The 19,269-nt window shown below is 38.3% G+C and overlaps 1 protein-coding gene across 1 annotated transcript in view; it reads left to right on the top strand.

The window, feature by feature from the left end:
* Positions 1–1,145: 1,145 nt before the first annotated feature.
* Positions 1,146–19,269, top strand: part of KCNH5 (potassium voltage-gated channel subfamily H member 5) — a 329,564-nt gene continuing 311,440 nt past the window's right edge. The window contains exon 1 of the mRNA XM_059915741.1: positions 1,146–1,218. Coding sequence (XP_059771724.1) covers positions 1,146–1,218 — 73 coding nt within the window. The remainder of the gene's footprint in view (positions 1,219–19,269) is intronic.

The raw sequence follows: 19,269 nt of genomic DNA, 5'->3' as shown, positions 1-19,269 counted from the left end.
GGGTGTGAATTATTCACTCTCTTCCCTTACTCCTTGCATTAAGTGCAAGCTTTCCCTCAACTTAGCAGTGGCTGGGCTCGCTGCTCGCCTGTGCGCTCCGCAGCCCTGGGAAGCGTCCCTGTACTGCCGCCACGCTCCTCCGCGCGCCAGACCCAGCCTGGGGCGCCCGGGCCATTCCCGCTCCTGCTCTGCGCTCAGACCCTATCTGGCTCGGGCTCCAAGGTGTGGGCCAGGGCGGGTGCTGAAATCGCCTCTGTTGAGCTTCGGGCACCGAAGCCCAGAGGGGGGCGGTAGCAGCGTCAGGTGGCTGCTCTGCGTCCCCGCGCGCCGCTCAGTCAGTCCCTGCTGCGCGCTCAGCCCGGACTGGAGCGGGAGATGATCAACACCTCCGCCCCGGCAGCTGCGTCCCCGGGAGCAGCCGGGACTCGGGACCTTGGCAGGAGAAACTGAGATGTGACCCCCTCCGACTGCCCATTGCCCTCTTTGGCATCCTGCCTGCTTCTCCCACTTCCTCTCCCACTCCACGGCCCCACTGGACAGCGAGCGTTTGCCTCGATCTCCGGGGAGAGAGGAGCGGCCACCAGGCGCACAGCCGGGCTGAAGTTGGGCTCAGCTGGGCAGCGCTGATCCGGCTGCGCCAGTGGGGTAGGCTAGGAAGTGGGAGAGGAGGGCGCAGTAGAGGATCTGCGAGATAGGGCTTTGAGTGGGCTTTTCCTGCTCCCCCGGCCTCGGGGTCGGGGCAGGGGGAGAAATGCTGAGCCCGCGCCTAGGTGATCGCCGCCGCGACAGCAGCCTCAGCAACAGCTTCAGCATCAGCACCGGCGGGACAGCGACAGCGGGGGCGGCGCAGGCGCACTGTGCCCCGCGGAGCCTGCAGTTCCCGAGCCCCGTGTGCGGCACCGCCACAGTCTGGGCAGCGGCGGCCGGGGGAGCGCTACTACCATGAACTGCCTGGTCCTCCTCCCCAGAGCTGCTCATCCGGGTCGGGCTGGAGACACAGTCAGGGGACCCCGTCGTCGCCGCCGCGCCCCCTCTTCTTTCGGATCGATCTTCTCTTCCACCTTTTCCTCTTCTTCCTCCACCTTCTCTTCCTGCGTTCCCCCCTCCCCCGCCGCGGATCCTGGCCGCTGCTCTCCAGACCCAGGATGCCGGGGGGCAAGAGAGGGCTGGTGGCACCGCAGAACACATTTTTGGAGAACATCGTCAGGCGCTCCAGCGGTAAGAAGAGTTGCAGTCAGAACACCCCTCCACCTCCATCCTGCCCACCCACGCCCCCCATCCTCCCCGTCCCATCCCTCTCCAAAGGCGGGAGGGGGACGCAGACCGCCCTACCTGGCGGCTGCAGTTACAAGATGGACCTGATTTTAGGTGGGAGTGGGAATGAGGTGGCCGAGGAAAGTTAGTTGCATCCCCTCCCCAAGACGTACTCTCCCCCCTCCCACCTGTCCAGAGCCCAGAACCGCAGGAAGCCAAGAGGGAGCAGCGGCTAGGGTGTAGGTACATCTGGAGAACAGAGTTGAGTTTCGCTTTGTTGAGGGATATCTTTTTTGTTCATCGTTTCCCCACATTTTTAAACAAGTAGGCTGAAGAGACTGATCAAATTCTTAGAGTTAATCTCAGTGGAAGGGTTCCCTCAAGTTGGGAATGGCTGTGAAAGTGGCTACTTAAGATTTAGTTTCTGGAATGGCTTTCAGGCCCAACGGGCACCGCTGAAAGGAGCCTTGTGTATGAGAGGGTAGTTGGAGTTGAACCTAAGAAACAGAGTCAGTTCTGGAAAAATGGGAAGGCAATTATTATGGTCAAATTTGTGTTTAAAGTTTTTTTTAAATTTTATTTTGCATTGGTCTGTATTGATCTATATGATATATTTGATTTGACTTAAACAGGAGAAATGTAGAAGGGAAGCAATAGCTACTGTGCTTTTAAAGTAACTAGAGAAAGAATTTTAAAAATGCCATTCTACCTTGCTATTGATGTTAGGGTTTTCTTGCCTTAAAGTGTCTTTGAATTGCCATCCATTTATGCATTCATTTCCTCTAAGATATCGAAATGGGGATGGTTATATATTTCACATTTTAGGACCTTATAAACTTTGCATTTTACTGAAATATACATTTTCTACTTGCTTTCAAATCTTTTATATAATTTTCAATTTTACAAGCAAGATATGTAAAATATCCTTTAAAGTTTTTTGTTTTTTGTTTTTTTCCTTCAGAGGCCTGTTATTATATTTTGAGATCCTTTGCTTGCAGAATTATGAGAAAGACATTTCTGCATATTGATTACAGTAGATTTTGGACCAAAGCAATGGAAATACTCTATGCAATTCCATAATCATTGTTTATTCATTCATTCATTCGTTCATTCAATGAAACAATATTTATTTGGGTGCCTTATACAAGAGACACTCTGTGGGGTCCTTCTGATAAAAAAATGATTAAGACACTTCTGCTCTCAAAAAGCTCCCTCCTTAGTGGCAAGACAGAGGCACACTCAAATGATAATAAATAATTAAATACAATTATGCTCTTCCTGAATTGGTAGATTAGGTTATATTAATTCTTAGGATATGATCTCTTCTAAAACTAGGCTTGCAAATATTTCCCCTGATTTAGGGACTATATGTTAAGTGTCCCAAGGTATTTTTCATCAATCTCTGACATGGTATTTGGTTTTCATTTGAGGCTTTTGACTTTATTTCTTTGCATTTGGTCAATGCCTGATAGTATACAAGTCTTGAACAGACTTTTTTGGGTTCCAAAAAAAAAATAGCTAATAGGCCTGGTTTAGTGTTAAAAAAAAAAAAAACTATAATACTTTTAGCCATTCCAGTGTGATTTCAAATGTGTGTTTGATTTTTTATGATAATATAAAATATAAATTCCTCATGGTAGCCAATGTCTATGTTTATACATTACTTTCTTATATTAATATTGTACAGAAACCTAGAGTACAAGGAGATATTACAGTTAAAACAACCAGTTTGGGAAATTTAAAGGTTATTGGAATTAGCTATTTAAGGTATATCAGTCTGTTTTTCAACTTTCTCATCCTCTTGGGTTATTTCAACTCCATGCAATTTGGTCTGTGAGAGGACTTTTCAGAGAAGGCCTTAAAGAATAAAATCTGGAGGCTCTCTATTGCTCTGCGTGGTAACCAGAAAGTAGATGAGAATTCCTTGGCTGAAATTTACTCATATAGCATCTTTGGGTGAAACTTCTCATACATACCGGAACTATGAGCCAGTTTTTAGAATATCTTTTATTTCTGATATACCATGAAATCAAGACTTACCTTATGTGGCTTAGAAAGAGCTGCTTCCATTGCCTCCATTTTAAATCTACCATCCAAGTCAATGAATGTTTTATCTTTTTTACACTTCATGTTATAATTGCTTCACTGGTTTAATGTTTCTTTCCATGGATAGCACCGAGTACAAATGAAAATTGATCTGTTTTTGCATTTTAAATATCACCTCTAATTGCTTATGGCTAACTTTTAATACCACTACTCAAAACCTCTGAGCTTTGTTTGAAATGTGTTAGATATTTGAGGAAAGTATATGAACATGTATATGTAATCAATAAAAGAAAGTCTCAGTGCCACTTGTACAGGAAGAACCTCAGAAATTGAGAATTACAGTATTAAATTTCTCTACACTTTTATGTGCGAGTATCCCACACTTGTTGCCATTTCTATATGATTTGGCAGAGAAATAGAAAAATTCATTCTGAGAAATTGTTTGAGATTAACAGAAAATTCCCTTCAGGGTTCTCACAGATGGATTGAGTTTGTCACCGTGAAGATTTCATTATTCATTAACTTAACAACTTTGAAAGTGAAGTATGGGCAGAGCTTTAGCGGAAAAGAAAAGAGGCAGCACTCCTAATCTAGCTAAGAATTGAAGAAAGATGGGTTACTTTTACCCCATGAAGTGCTTCTTTTTCTGATACAACATCATTTTCTTCTTATGAAAATATCAGATCTTTTAGTGAGAGTCGGAGTAGAAGCATATCTAGAGATACACACAGATAAACATACAGACAGATATCTACCCAGACACAAAGGTAGATGCAGAGGAAGAAAACTCTCTCTCTGTCTCACCACATAGAAAGAGCAAAAGAGAGATGTAAAAAGTAGCAGAAATACAGGGAGAGAGGGAAGGAGAGAGAGGGAGGGAAGGAGCATGGGAGGGAGAGGGAGGGGGAGAGAGAGAGAGAGAGGGAGAAAAGGAGGGATACTAGATATGAAAGGGCAATGGACACCAAGAGAAAAGGTCAAGTTTTATTTGTCTACGGTGATCATTAATGAGCTGAAATCTCTGCCAATTAGAAATCTATCAGAAAACTTCTTGATGGAGAAAAAAAGAGCAAGAAGTGTGGTATATTTGGGTATAGCTTTTAAACATGAGGATATTCTAATAAAGTTCCAAACTCCTCAGTTGCAATTTCCCAGAATAACAGTGCTGTATTCTTTGCCTTAGAGTAGCACTGTAGCCTATTTGCTGTTATTTTACACCTCTTGAGACTGGCTTTTTATTTTCCTTGTTTAGTTGACAGAGTCTGTTATGGGAAAGCATTTCAAATTGTCACTGGTGATTCAAAGTCTATAAAATAAAATAATGAGGGCCATTGAGTAGGATGGATACAAACATATTTTATAGCCAAATCCCAAAATAGTAGAAGTAGGGAATTCCTCTCTTTAGTTTTAAGATAAAAGATAAGATCATTTTTAGACAAATAAAAGGAATTACAATCATTCTTAACATGTGATTCTAGTAGGTATAGGGTACACATTATTACTCCAAGAAATTGTAAAGGTCAAAAGCATAAATGCAATAGCAAGGTTTAGATACATTTTTGGCCAGTAGAATCAAAATATGTTGCTAGGAAGGGAAAGTTTGGGAACCATGTGGTGAGTTCATTACCTGCGTGCAGTGTCTCATAGAAGGCCCCCGTCCAAAATGCCGACTGACCGAATCTGTGTCTGGAACATTATCAGGCCATCTTCCCTTATTTAAACCTTGCATAGTATTTATGCGAGCTATTCACCAATATATTTTGGGCCGTAGGGAGCAGTACACTTATGGGTAGAAGGTAGGTACCTGAAAGAAAGCAACAGTTTTTTAAGACTTTTAGGTGGAATTTTAGATTAAAACAAAACAAAACAAAACATTTCCAAGGCCTTCAATCTGATTATTGCTTTGGGCAGTACATTTTATATATATGTTGTCTTTGATTCCTTAACAAATAGGCAGAAATGATTAGTTTGGGTGACAGTAAACCTGGTTGCCATCTCGAAAATTTTTAACTATAAAAATAATGTCTTTTAAATTAGAATTTACTGTTCTTTAATATTTTAAACATTATGAAAAACTAGAAATGTTTTTCTCTTTAGAGAAAAAAGGGGCCCAGGAAAGAAGAAAACAGAAAAGGCAGTATTTTATGAACCACTTAACCTTCAAGAGAAGAAGTTGAGTATACTCAGTTTTTCATTTTGCCTGAAATACCTGGTTGCACAAGCACTTTCTTTACTCAGTGCTCTTACCTATAGGAAAATCCAAAATCATTTTTGTGCTATAATTAATATTTGTAAAAACTAAGATCTTAAATGAGAACCTATGGGAGGGGAAATAAGAGAACTCGTGATTTAAAAACAAAACAGAAAAGAAATAATAACTCATAATTCTCATCCAATTAAAAAAATTGTGGAAAACAAATGGATTATTGTGGGGTTTTTTGGTATAGAGTACTTGATATTTTTTCTTGAAAGATCTAAAATACTATTCAGGAAATGTTGATAAAACCACTTAGAGTTTGAAGCTTTGGTTTACCCAGGTCTTATAATGTATCACTTTTACCTTTAAAATATCATAGAGATTGAAATTATACTGACCACTTCCTAAATTATATTTATAAGTAAGCCAGAGGATTGTCCCTTGCTTTAGAGTACACACTGCCTTGTATAACAAATGCAGTACTTTGTTGACTAGAGAGTTGCTTGTCCCAGGACATTCTTGTGTTCATTAGAAATTGCTCTGTTTGTTTATCTTTTGCTTGATTCCAGAAGTAGAGTATATAAGAAATCCACGTGCCTGGCCATCTGTCAACTGCCCTACTAAAAGAAACATAAAGCAGTATTTTTGTTAATAGAAGGGAGTGGCTATGATTGTTTTAACTGATGGTGACTGAGTACATTTCTATAAAGGAGTCTGTTAGTTTAGTCAATATTTATCTTTTACTTTCATTGTTAATAACAGCCGCTTGGTAGCATGGAGGAACAACGCTTCCACCTTCTCTCCAGTGTCTGGTCTAGGAAAAGTTGTTCTGTTCTCCAGAGCGCTGTAGTTAAGATTCACCACAAGAGGGCACTATAGGTCCTGCCACAGGTGAACTAAGTAGTTAATATCTTTCTGTTTCTCTTTTCGGTCCTTTTCCTCAAGTTTGATTGGGGGTTAAAATCAACGCAGTTAGTTCTTACTCTTGGCAGAAAATATCTAAAACACAAGACATATAGGAAAGTGAAATGAAGAAAGGAATTGCAATCTTATATTAGTTAATGGTGACCTACGTTTTGTGACTGAATGTGATATTAGTAAAAGCAGTTTATGGAAACAAATTCAAATAAATTTTAGACTAGTAGAGTATTTACTTTAGCAGATGAACAAAATTTTATTGTAATAAATCACCTCAGTGTGGTGATAATATGTATGAAATATAAAGTTTTGCAGAATAATAATGTATAATGTTCATAACTAGAAGGATGAATATATTTTCTATTTCAACAAAAATTTTCCTCATCAGATGTCTTGATATAATTTTGATCAAGTTGGTGAAGTAGAATCAGTTCATGACAGTGCTTTGATCTTATTAAAAGGTAGTTTACAGATTTACAGTTACTTACCTAGGGTATTATATGATTCTAGTATTTTGATGTTATCCAAACTTTTAAAAATAAAATACAGAGCTAAAGTAAATATTCTTCAAAGTTCTTCAAATTTATTAAACTCTCAAAAAAATATGATTGGAGACATATTACTTTAGGAGGTTCTATTTCCTGTCAGTCATCAAGTCTGAATCTTGGTTTTAGGGATTTTTTTTTTCTTTTTGGTAGGGTTAGAAACCATATTTTGAGAGATGCTCTGAAATGTCCCAAACAAAATCATTTTTAATGGGAAAAATTAAAATATGCCATACAGCACTTCTATGAAGAACAGAGATACATAGTGAAATCAAATGAACATGAATAACAAGTCACAAAACCAGTGGTAATTATTGTTGTGGAAATTGAGGTCAAAGAAAGTAGTCTTGATGTGCTGTAAGAAATGGACATTTGTAAAACATTTTTCTTTACTCATAGAATTTTTAAAACTCCAGTCATATGTTCTCACCACACACACAATAAAAGAAAACACTAGCTATGTGACATGATGGACATGTTAATTAGCTTGATTGTATACGTATATCAAACCATCAAGTTGTACACTTTAAATATATACAATTTTTATTTGTCAGTTATACCTCAACAAGGCTGAAAAAAAAAATCCTTAGTGTGTTCCACTAAATACCCTAGCTTAATAATGTATGATATAACTCCTCTTCATTATTGAAGAATGACTAAAAAGAGTAATTTAAATATTCTCATTTTATATAATATAGAAGTTTTAATATTGGAAAGGCTTGGTCTTGAAAGATACTTGATCAAATGAGGGCTGTGACAATATTGTCACATATATCAGTGTGTTAGATGTTATTTTAGTGTTTGGTTGTTTATGGATACTGTTACTAATATAGAGAAATATTTGTGTACATTCTAGATAGTATTTTTGTGATATGTTGAGTTTTCACATGGGAAAAGATAGGAAAAGTAAATAAAAAGTGAAATAGTTTATAAAGGAAGAGTGGTTGCAAAGCTGCTTGAAATTTTATTGAAATGGATTTCTTTCTTTCTTGGGTATGGTCCCATCAGAGAAACATAAGTACAAAGTCCTATTGATTTCACAAGTTATATGATTTGAGATCTGAGCTTAGGTGCACAATCAGTTTCTAGAGGTAATGACATGTAACTGGGACGTTGTGGAAGTGTTGGTATGTGGACTAAGCTTCTTGAGGATATGGGTTATACCTTACACATGCACATAGCACTAAGTACTAGTTGAATAAATGTTTTTTTGCTATTGCCTCCTAAATTAACCAAGTCTAGAATTGATTTTTTTCTGAAACACTGCTGATGAAATCTATTAAGTAAGCTTGTATCAGTAATTGTATAGTTTAAAATATTTAGGTAACTAATGTGTATATCTGAAAATGGAAATCATATTGTACAGGGAAAATCAGATGGGACTCATGAGAGCATGAGAGGTGGATGTGTATGTGATCTCACACTCATCTCTTATTCCAACTTGATGTACAGCTGAAATATTTCCTATCATTTTTGTTCTAATCTCCAAGGGCTTAAAAGATAGACTTTTATACAGGAAATAACTGTTTAGAAATTTGTTGATCCTAATTATTGTTTTAAAAACGATTTTGCAGTTAGGAGTTATTGATGGTTAACTTTTATCCTTGGGAATTGATCCGTACCAGTTTATGTATCTTCTGAGTGAGTTCTGCCTTGAGAAGCAGCTTGCAGTCCTGTGCACTATCCAGAGGAAGAGGCAGAATAGATTTTGGCTTTTTAGAGACTGCACGGCCAGCCTCAGATCACCAAGTTTAACTGAAAATCAAGCAACTCACTTAGATTGAGGGCAAATTTCATCTTTATCCTGATCTTTTCTGTAAGCCTTTTCTGTCTGCTGGCATATTTTTGATTTGGGACAAATTATAGCACAATGAGTTTATTTTCATATATTTATGGCATTGAGAGAATAGAGGAATTTTTCAATGAGGGCTAAATAATCCCAGAATAAACTCCCCTAAAAATAACTCCCATCCTTTTGCTTGATGTTCATACTCTTTCTAGTTAATCATTCACTAATTCAACATATACTGTTGAGTGCCCACTATGTGCTAGGCTCTGATATAAGCACTGGGGATGCACATTGAACACAATGATAAAAATAACATTTCTCCTATTTTTTTTTTCTTTCTGTGAGGGGCAGTGTGCACACTGGTTAGGCACCATAGGTTCTGGAGGCTCGCGTTAAAGTCCTGGCTCTGATGCTTTTTAGCTCTGTGACTTATCTATACCTAGTTTTCTCCTTTGCAAAATGCAAGTAATAAAAGTGCCTAGCTTACGGTGTTGGAGTGAGGATTAAATGAGGAAATACAAGCAAAGTGCTGAGAACAGTGTCTGGCACATAACAAGCACCGTATCAGTATCAGTGTGGTTAGTTATTGTTATTAGTTAGATGTTTAAAACTTTGAATGCACCTTCTGTAGTTGATGCCTTTAATTCTTGGTCACCATTTCCTTTTGCACCTCTTTTCAATGGATTTCTGTGTAAAACGTAATGTTGAAACTTCTAGAAGTTTACAGGTGAGCATTCTTCTTGTGAATCCAAAAATCTTTTATTTGTCCATATTTTTCTGGCTCTGTAGGATTTAAGACTCTGCTCCCCTACCCTCTCCACATGAGTTCATCTTTTGGCTTTCATGACTTTTCACTTTCTCCTGCCCTTTTCCCTTTCTTTTTCTATACCCTTTCTATTCCTTTTCTATCCCCTTTCTCCTCCCCTCTCCTCCTCTTCCCTCTCCTGAAGGATGTTTGTCATTCAGGTTCAACCTTCAGCTGTCTTTCTTACATCATTATCCTCCTTTTCAGAGCAAGTTTGTCCTTGGTCATAATTTAAAATGTATCCTTTCTGTTCTCCGGTCCTGTATTTCCAGTGGCCTATAGAATTTCTCTTGTACACCTCACAAGTTATCTAAAACTCATTGTGGCCAGAGAATTGAATTTATCATTGGTTTTGGCTTCAAATAGACTTACTTTTTTGGTATTTCCCCATTTTTGTCAAAGGTGTCTTTAATATTTTAATCTTTTAGTCTAGAAATCTAAGGGTCATTTTTGGCTTCCCACTCAGTGTAATATTAGTCTTACTTGCTAACCAGATTACTGATCCCTAGGGGTAAGAATTTTGCCAAGTAGTTTTTTCTTACCCTTTATAAGCGCTGTGTGCCAAGTGAGTGATTCCTGCCCATTCACTCTACTGACTCAGGGCATGAAACATGTCCATTACTGATATCATATACAGCCAATGTGTATAAGTATGATGGACCAAAGGAGGAGTTACAGGTTGAAAGAAGAGTTGCCTCACTACTGGGCCCAGAAACAAAAGATGTCCTCTGAGAGTGAGGAATGAAAGGTGTGATACCTTCTCCTTGTTCGTTCCCAAGCAGCCTCTTTTTCCACTAGAGCAACCATCGTCAAGGTAACTGGTCATCTTTCTGGAGCTCTGTGGGGCAGAGAACAGTGCTCTGAACAGAGCAAAGGCATTTCCATCTTGTCTTGACACAGACTTCCGTCCTGACTCTAGCCATTACTCTTGGTGACATCCTAGGGCTCTACAGGATTATAGTAACTACCTTGTGGGTTTGCTGGGAAGATTCAGCAAACCCACAAATGTAGCAGATCTTGCACTGTGCCTCATCATAGCAAGGGCTTAATAAATGTTCACCTGTTCCTATTTTCTCTGAGGTAGGGGAGATTTACTTTTCTTTTCTTTTTTTTTAACCTGAAGAAAGCAAAGTATTAAATAGTTAAGGCTTTCCTAAGTCTTAAACTGGTGGATCTGAGATTAAAGGCATTTAGATTCACTTTACCAAGGGCTTACTTATTTGGAGAAAAAAACCAAAACCCAAACAAACAAATAAACACCACTCTTTCCCCCAACAAAAAAACTACTACTTACAGTCAAAGAAACATCAGTTCTTTTTACCTCAATAATTGGCAGTGCTTGGAGAAGCTGAAGAAGAAGGCAGAAATTCAGCCTCTTTTTGTAACTGGCTCAGTGAAATCTGGCCAAAGGAGAGAAATGAATTGAATTTGTGATCTGTATCTTTCCCTTGAACAATTAGCTCCTAATGCATAGATAGTAGAAATTAAAAAAAAAATAAGACAAAGCTTTAGAAAATTAATCGGATTGTAAATGCATTCAGAAAAGCCTCATTTCTACTTTTTCTACCAGGTGTGGAGCTTAGACTAGTCTTTTAATTGAAATTCTCCATTAGTTATCTTGCTATTAGTGTTTGATTGCCTTAAAAGGTTAACTTCAAAGAAAATAGAATCCCTTTAGAACAGCTGTAGTTCATTTGCAAAAACAAGGTTTGCTTATTTGCAGGATTGAAAAATGATGCTTAAACATTAAAAATGTAAAACTTTATTCCCCCTGACAAACATATCTTGACTGATTTAGCTTTTATCCAAGATTATATAACTAGCGAATGTTTTAAGTCCTTAGGTGTTTTAAGAAATGTCATTGTAATGAAATTCAGTAAAAATTTGTTCTTATCAACAGCAGGGTGAAGGTTTTCTGTTGTACTATGAGACTATGAATCTCATAGGCCATTATTGCAGTTATCTTTTACTTTTAATGATTCTGACGCATATACTTTTTAGAAACACATCTTTCATGAACAAAACACCAGTGATTAAAAGTAGAAACTTTGAATTGTTGAACATTTTTGTGTGTGTAGAAATATTTTCTATAACAAAATTGCTATTATTCCTACCATTAGAATTTCAGGAATATAAGTTAAAGTATCTCATGAATTCTGAACCACTTTGGCTAGATGGAAAAATGATGAATTTAATGCCATCAAAGAAACACAGAAACTTAAAAATGTACCTTTGATCTTGAAGGAGATGAAAAGTGAAGGCATATTTTTATCTTTGATGACAGCTGAACAAGTTTGAATAAATTAACAGATATTTTTTGCATATTTCCAACTCCCACAGTGATGGTCTGCTTAATGTTGCCAATTAATACTATATAATAATTAGTTTCATTGTGGAATGAGACAGGTACAAAGTGTATGTGTCTACACACACGCACACACACACACACACACACATACACACACACACACATTTCCTTGATATAGAGCTGTAGGATAAAGGTGTATTTGTAAGGACATGAAACATACCAGTTTTATATTCTGTTATTGACATAGTAGAAGTGGGTAATTGAACCTACCAGAAATCAACATTGTGGATGTGGGCATGACATATAAATTATTTATGCTTTTGTTTAGCCATCTGTGCCAGGATTTTATTGAACCCAAATAAAAATGTGCTATATGTGCTTCAGGGATTGTTCTGCTGTTACTGTTCTCTGAAACTTAAATATATCTATAGATATCACTCACCCACTTAAGACAAGTTTAAAAAGTAATGTATGCTCCATGACTTAAATTCACAAGTTTCCAGAGTTCAGGGAAATCTGTGTCGGAACACCTAATTTTAATTTTTTTACAGAATTGTCAGTTCTTTGAAGAAAAATACCTAGCATAGTTCTTATCTATATTCTTGACAATGTCTACCATTGCTCTAGTAATTATTTATTGGCCGTATGACTTTAAATAGGAATAAGAATTTTTATATTTGATCATTCAACAAACTTTTGTAGGTATACAGTGATGAACCAACAGACATCGTCCCTGCCCTCATGGAACTTGGAGTCTGGTGGGAAGATAGGTGTTCAACAAACCCAAACAAAATATAAATTACAGACTGTGGTAAGCACTTTGAAGGAAAAAGGGAGGGTGCTGTGATCAAGTGTAACAGAAACTAATTTTAATTGGGAGATGGTGTCAGGGAAGACATTTCTAAGGAAGTAGTGTTGAATTGAGGCCTAAAGTAAGAGGTAACTAGATGATGAGTGGGCAGAAGAATATTTCAGGCAAAGAGAAAACATGTGAACCATCCTAAGGAGGAAAGAGAAAACGAGTGGCTAAGTTTGTGAAGCTTAAAAGCCAGTGTAGTTGGATTGCAGTGGGCAAAAAAAGAGGAAGGTGGGAAACAAGGGTGGAGAGACAGTTAGAGGCTTGACTATTCCGGGTAAGGCTTTTGCATTGTATTCCAAGTGCAGTGGACAGATCTCCTGGCCACAGGGGTCACTTGCTGTATAACAGCAAGTTGGGTTGGAGGGAGGAACAGTGACAGTAGGGGACCAGCCAGGAGACTGTTGCAATTGTCCAGGCAAGAGATGATGGTGGGTTGGCCTGGGAAGTAACAGTAGAGAAGGAGAGAAGTGTGGATGTCTCTGCTGTAGAATTATTAGGGTTTAGTGTTGAATTGGATGGCATGAATGAAGAGGTGTGAAGGATGGCTTTCAGGGTTTTGGCTCAAGCATTGGGCATAGAGAGAGGTAAGGATGGAGATGAAAACTGAGATGAGAAAACTGGGAGATTGCCAGGTTTGTAGTGAAGCTCTAGAGATTACCTGCATTATCACTTTGTTATCTAGCTCCCTTTTCATTCCCTTGAAGTAAATAAGAATGCAGCCAAAGAGAGCTTAGTTCAGTGAGACTGTGTACAGAGGTGATTTCTGTATTCTCCTTACAGAGGTTCAGAAGAGTATTACAGGCCAGATAATTAGCTTGGTCCGTCTGGTTGTTCTTGTGGATTAGAAATATGTAACTTCAGATTTTAACAGGAGGCTGGTTCAGATGAGAAACAAAGTAAATTTTTTTTTTTGTATGTATGTATATATGTTTCCGAAGTAGGTTTTTTAAATTGAGGTATGGTCGATTTACAATATTATATTAGTTTCAGGTGTACAACTTAGTGATTCAAAATTTTTATAGATTATACTCCACTTACAGTTATTATAAAATATTGGCAATATTCCCTGTGCTATACAATATATCCTTGTAGCTTAGTTATTTTATACACAGTAGTTTGTAGCTCTTAATCTCCTACGCCTCTCCCCACTAGTAACCACTTAGTTTGTTCTCTCTATCCAAGGTAAAATTTTGAATAAAACCAAGATTCCCAAACCAAATCTAACTTTATAATGAATATTTGACAATCAGCATTGTTGAAATACCCTCTTCAATACTTTTTAGAAAACATTAGTGATTGTTGCATGAGCTTCATTGTGTTGCTTTTAAGCTCCAAGTTTCCATTCTTGGCCACTGATTTTTGGAATGTGAATTCTTTAGCTCTTGGAATCAGAGAATTGCGGAGGGTGGGGTAATGCTTGGAACTGTGAGCACCTGCACTCAAGTCCTTCCCTCATGGAGGCCCCGGGGTTCTGCGAGAGTGGCTGCAAATAGCCCTTAGCTCAATTTACTGGTTTCTGCCTATACTTCACCTCTGCTGGAGGAGGTCTATGCCAGGATTTTAGGGCTTTCAGAATAAAGGTGATGATTTCCGGGTGGTGTGCTTCTCCAAGGGTAGGACTAAATGAATATAATGTGAGGGAAAATCCTGTTGACTTTTCTCAGAATCAGCACTAGACCTTGGAAATAGTATAAATTAGTGAATGTGTTTTATTCAGTGTGTTTGGTTTCTTTTTGTGAAGTCTTTTCCTTTCTCACCTCCATGTCTTGGTTCTTCCTCAATACTCTAGAATTCTTTTGTGCCTTAGCAGTTCTTAAAATATCTGAAAACTTCTCTGTGCTTGTGCTTTGAAATACTTCTCTCTAGGGTAATTTGCATAAAAAAGATGAGAGGGAGAGAGAGAGGTTTAACCCCCAAAAAGGCGTTCCACACTTGTTAATGTCCATGGAATTTCTGGATCAGAGAATGGGGTAGTTTTCATAAAAACAAATGAAACGAAAACCTAAATAACCATCTAGTCATGCCAGATACAGGTAGTGTTGGAGCAGCTCAGAGGAAAAGATTCTTTTCCTGGAATTGCTATAGAAAGGAAGAATACATGCTTTTATATTGTTTTCATTGACTGAATATAACCTTTCTTCTTCCAGAAACTTCTGCCAGCGGAATTATTGACCTCATGGTTTCTATGTGATCTCCTTTAGGAATGGGATTAATATGTAGTGGTATTAAATTGTAGTTACTTTCCATGAAGTCTGAAGAAATAGCACTGTAAAGAGGAAGGGCTTCCTTTATATTAAATGAAAACAAAAGTGTAAACAGCAGTTCAGAAATATAGTGATGAAATAGAAAGTCTTAGACGGCGAGGCCTGATTCTGTCTTTCTCCCCCACTAGATGCCCTTTTCCTATGTTTGCCGAGTCCTCTAACTTCCCTGGCCTGCTTTCCCATCCTTAAAAGGAAGAAAAGAATGCACAAGATGAGTGTAGTCATGAGCTTGGGGAATCACCTGATGATCTCACTAAAATGCAGATTCTGATTCATCAGGTCTGGGGTGGGTCCCAGGTTCTGCATTGTTAATAAATTCCCAGGTGATACCCGTCTACACTTTGAGTAGCAAGATATGAGAGCAAAGTTTCCCAAACCTGGCTGAGAATGAGACTGACCTCTGAGGCTGTATTTTTATGTTCCAATCCTAGGGAGTCAATTCAGTGTGTCTGCATTAGAATTTAGCAATCTGTAGATTCTATTGCAGCTGCCAGCATTTAGGCATTATTGCTGTAGATCAGGGCTTCTCCACCCTGGCTGCATATTAGACCACATGAGATTTAAATAACTTATGCCTGGCTTTCACTCCAGACCAATTAAAACCAACTCTTTGGGGCCTAGAATGAGTAACTCCTGTGGCCCCCTCCAATTCTCCTCAACCTCCATCCCAATCGAATGAATAGTCAAAATTTAGAAATACTCATAAGGATCCTAGTGGGCATTTTGAATTAGGGACGTGCTATTTAGTTTTTGACCTTCTAACACTTGAAGAAAAAGTGCTTGTTTTATTTCATGTCCATCTCTGAGAGGATACTCGATGGTCTTGAAAGAATATAATAAGGTGTTTTCAAGTCTCAGGCTCTTGCAGAGATCCGTTTGAGAATTTGTCCATGTGTAGGATTATTGCTTCTGAAATGTTTTACTGGACTAGACCACCTGGTAGGGATAATTACCCAATTCTTTTTTTTTTTTTTTTTGCTGACAAAGCAAGAGACTTTATTGAGAAGGAGCACCTGGGTGGAGAGCAGGAGGGTCAGGGAACCCAGGAGGGCTGCTCTGCCACGTGGCTTGCAGTCTTGGGTTTTATGGTAATGGGGTTATTTTCCGAGTTGTCTCTGGCCAATCACTCTGACTCCGGGTCCTTCCTGATGGCGCGTGCATCACTCAGCCAAGCTGGATTCCAGCAAGAAGTATTCTGGGAGGTGGGTAGGACATATGGACTGGGGTCTCCTCTCTCTTTTTGACCTTTCCCGTAATTACCCAATTCTTAGAGCCCTCATACAGGAACGTCTGTGTATTTAAAACATTTGGACATGATTGTTTCAGTCCTTGATGATGTTTCTAAACAGTCTGAATTCCAAGGAATGTTTAATTTTTCAGAATTCATGACTGTTGGTGTGCTAAGAGCTGTGAGGACAAATCAGAACTGGTTTCCCTAAGCTTGGTTGATGAATGTCAGTGTATTTGTGCTGCTATTACAAAATACCATAAATTGGGTGGCTTATAACCAACAGAAATTTATTTCTTACAGTTCTGGAGCCTGCAAGTTCAAGATCAGGGTGCCAGCATGGTCAGGTTCTGGTGAGAACCTTCTTCCTGATTGCAGACTGCTGGCTTCTCATTGTATTCTCCTCATATGATGGGAAGCCCAGCAGAGGAAGCACGTGCTCTCATCATTATTATAAGGGCCCTAATCGCAATCATGTGGATCTCCATCCATACGACCTCATTGAATCCTAATCAAATCTCAAAGGTCCCACCTCCTAATACCATCACACGAGGCGTAGAGTTTCAACATATCAATTTTGGGAGGACACATGCATTCAGTTCATAACAATGAGGATGATGATGGTTACTAAGAATTCTGGGCAATTTCTTTAATGACTTTATGTTTCCAAAACTTCTGAGCTGATCTTGCTTTCTAGATTTGCAACTATTTCCTTTGTAAAGAAGTTATCCTTCAGTAAGCAGTTTGCTTTTCCCTGCCATGTTTTAAAGCCAAAGGGAATTAAAATTTTCTGGGAAGCAATTTTAATTACTCTGCTATCTTGTTCTTAATATTTGTTAATAATATCAGGTTTTACATTCACCAAAACAACAATTTTCATGACTATAGGGAAATGGAACAGTTGTGTGAATATATCACATACACATATTGCATTTCAACTAACAGACAAGTTTCCGAAAGAAGCTCCTGGACAACTTAATACTGAGCAACTTCCCTCTAATTTAGCTCTTGACATTAAAAAAATCTGTCTCCCCTTCTTCTTTCTCTCCCCCTTCCTCCTAATATTTTATTTTGTAGTTTAGCTCTCAGTATAATTTTATAGGTTTTGGTTTGCAGGGTCAACATTTAAAAATTTATTTTTTCTAGGTTCTTTGTTTATACACACACACACAGAGCTCACACACAGAAAGCTCTCTCTGGGTATATAATACAGTTGTAAAAGAATCTTATATATAATAAACAATAACAGTTTATAGTTTATAAAGAATTTTTACTCCAATGGGTAGTTTATAAAGATTTTTCCTACATTATTCTAATCTCCATAAACTGCCCAGAGTGGTAGGTATCATTATGAGGAAGCCAATAACCTAATTAAAACTCCCCAGGTTTTTCACAGTAGCTCCCTTGGTAGTATTGAGACAGGATCCAAATGCTGGCGGAAAATTTGGGGAAAGGATTTTAATGATAATTTGATTGTTATGACTGTTTACCAGTTGATGACTAGTTATATGAAGGACCTAGCACTGTGGTTGATTTTCTCAATTATGGTTTTATAAAACATTCAGAAATGATAGAAGCAGTTCTTATGCTTGTCTTCCTAAACCCAGAGCACATATTGCTAATGCATAATTATTAAGACCTTGAGGTAAGGGCTAGTGAGCACACAGTCCAGTTACTTTACTCTGTGTTGGTCTAAATTAATGGAATCAAACTTGAAGAATAAAGATAAATGGAGAGCATATTTCCTCGACTATTTTTTAAAACTTTAAAAAAACTTTGAGTTGCTAGGTTGAATTGAATATGCAAACAAATACTCTAGAGCGTACCTAGCAATTATCTGAATTGTCCATATTCTATGTTATTGGTTAAAATCAAGCATATATTTAAAAAAATAAGATAGAAGATAGGCAACATCTCAACAACTCACTTTTTTTAAATTTAATTTTTATTTTATACAGCAGGTTCTTATTAGTTATCTATTTTATACAAATTAGTGTATATATGTCCATCCCAATCTCCCAATTCATCCCACCCCCCCACCCCTACTTTCCCTCCTTGGTGTCCATACATTTTCAACAACTCACTTTTGATTCCAACTTCTAAGTTCTTTTTCCTAAACCACTCCGCCTTCATGCTAATATGAGAGTTATTCCTCTCTGCCGTGAATTGTTTTAGGACTTACCTTTCATTCCTAGTCTTCTACTTTTCTGTCTAAAGCAAAAAATGAGGCACAGTTTCCCCTAGAAAAGGTTTGAAGTTTCAAATGTCTCAGTCAAGAATTAGAATTTAAGGAACCTGGGTGCTAGTTCCTGCTTCTGACCTCCTGGGGCACTTGGGGCTTGGTGAGTCTCCAACTCACTGTGGGATGGAGTTGCATGTAGACATCTGGCCCAATGCCTGGCAGAGAGTAAGGGCTCTGCTCCTGGTTGCTTTTGTTATTAATTTTGTTATTACACAGAATTACTAGGATGTAAATGAAATAATATATCAACAGCAAATGGATAGTGAGAGCAGGGCCCTTCTGAGCTGGAGTCTTAATTTTCCCATTGTAGAGCTATTGAAAATGGTACGTTGGGGTAGGGTTACATTTTTGATAGAATTAACTAGGAACAGTTAGAGCTTCTGATCTAAATCCTAAAAAATGTCTAGAAAACAAGTCTGTTTATGAGAGAGGGTGGTCTGCAAGGCCTTTGGGGATAGTTTAAAGCAAGTTTTTAAAACCATGAGATACAACCCTCCATAGGGTGTAGATCCATTTAATGGGTCTTGACTGGCGCACTAAAAAATTGAAATAGAACAGAAATAGAGTACATCTCATGTAGTAAGAGTGTTATCTGAGAAATTTTTTCAGTTGTGTGTACATGTGTGCATGTGTGTAAACACACATTGAGTCACTATGTAAAATTTGTTTCTTACTATGTGCTTCAATTAAAGAAAGTTTGAAAAACACCAATTTGGATAGTTTCTGGGGAAAGAAGGCCTCCTGCAGTAGACACTTTAATGTTTATGGTGCTTCTGTTTTAGAACTGTGGGATTCTCTTTCCTGGGATACTGAC

This window comes from Balaenoptera ricei, chromosome 2, assembly GCF_028023285.1.
Source record: "Balaenoptera ricei isolate mBalRic1 chromosome 2, mBalRic1.hap2, whole genome shotgun sequence".
In the NCBI taxonomy this organism is placed as follows: Eukaryota; Metazoa; Chordata; class Mammalia; order Artiodactyla; family Balaenopteridae; genus Balaenoptera; species Balaenoptera ricei.
The sequence above is the reverse complement of the archived record's forward strand: the minus strand, read 5'-3'. Positions and strand labels throughout refer to the sequence as shown.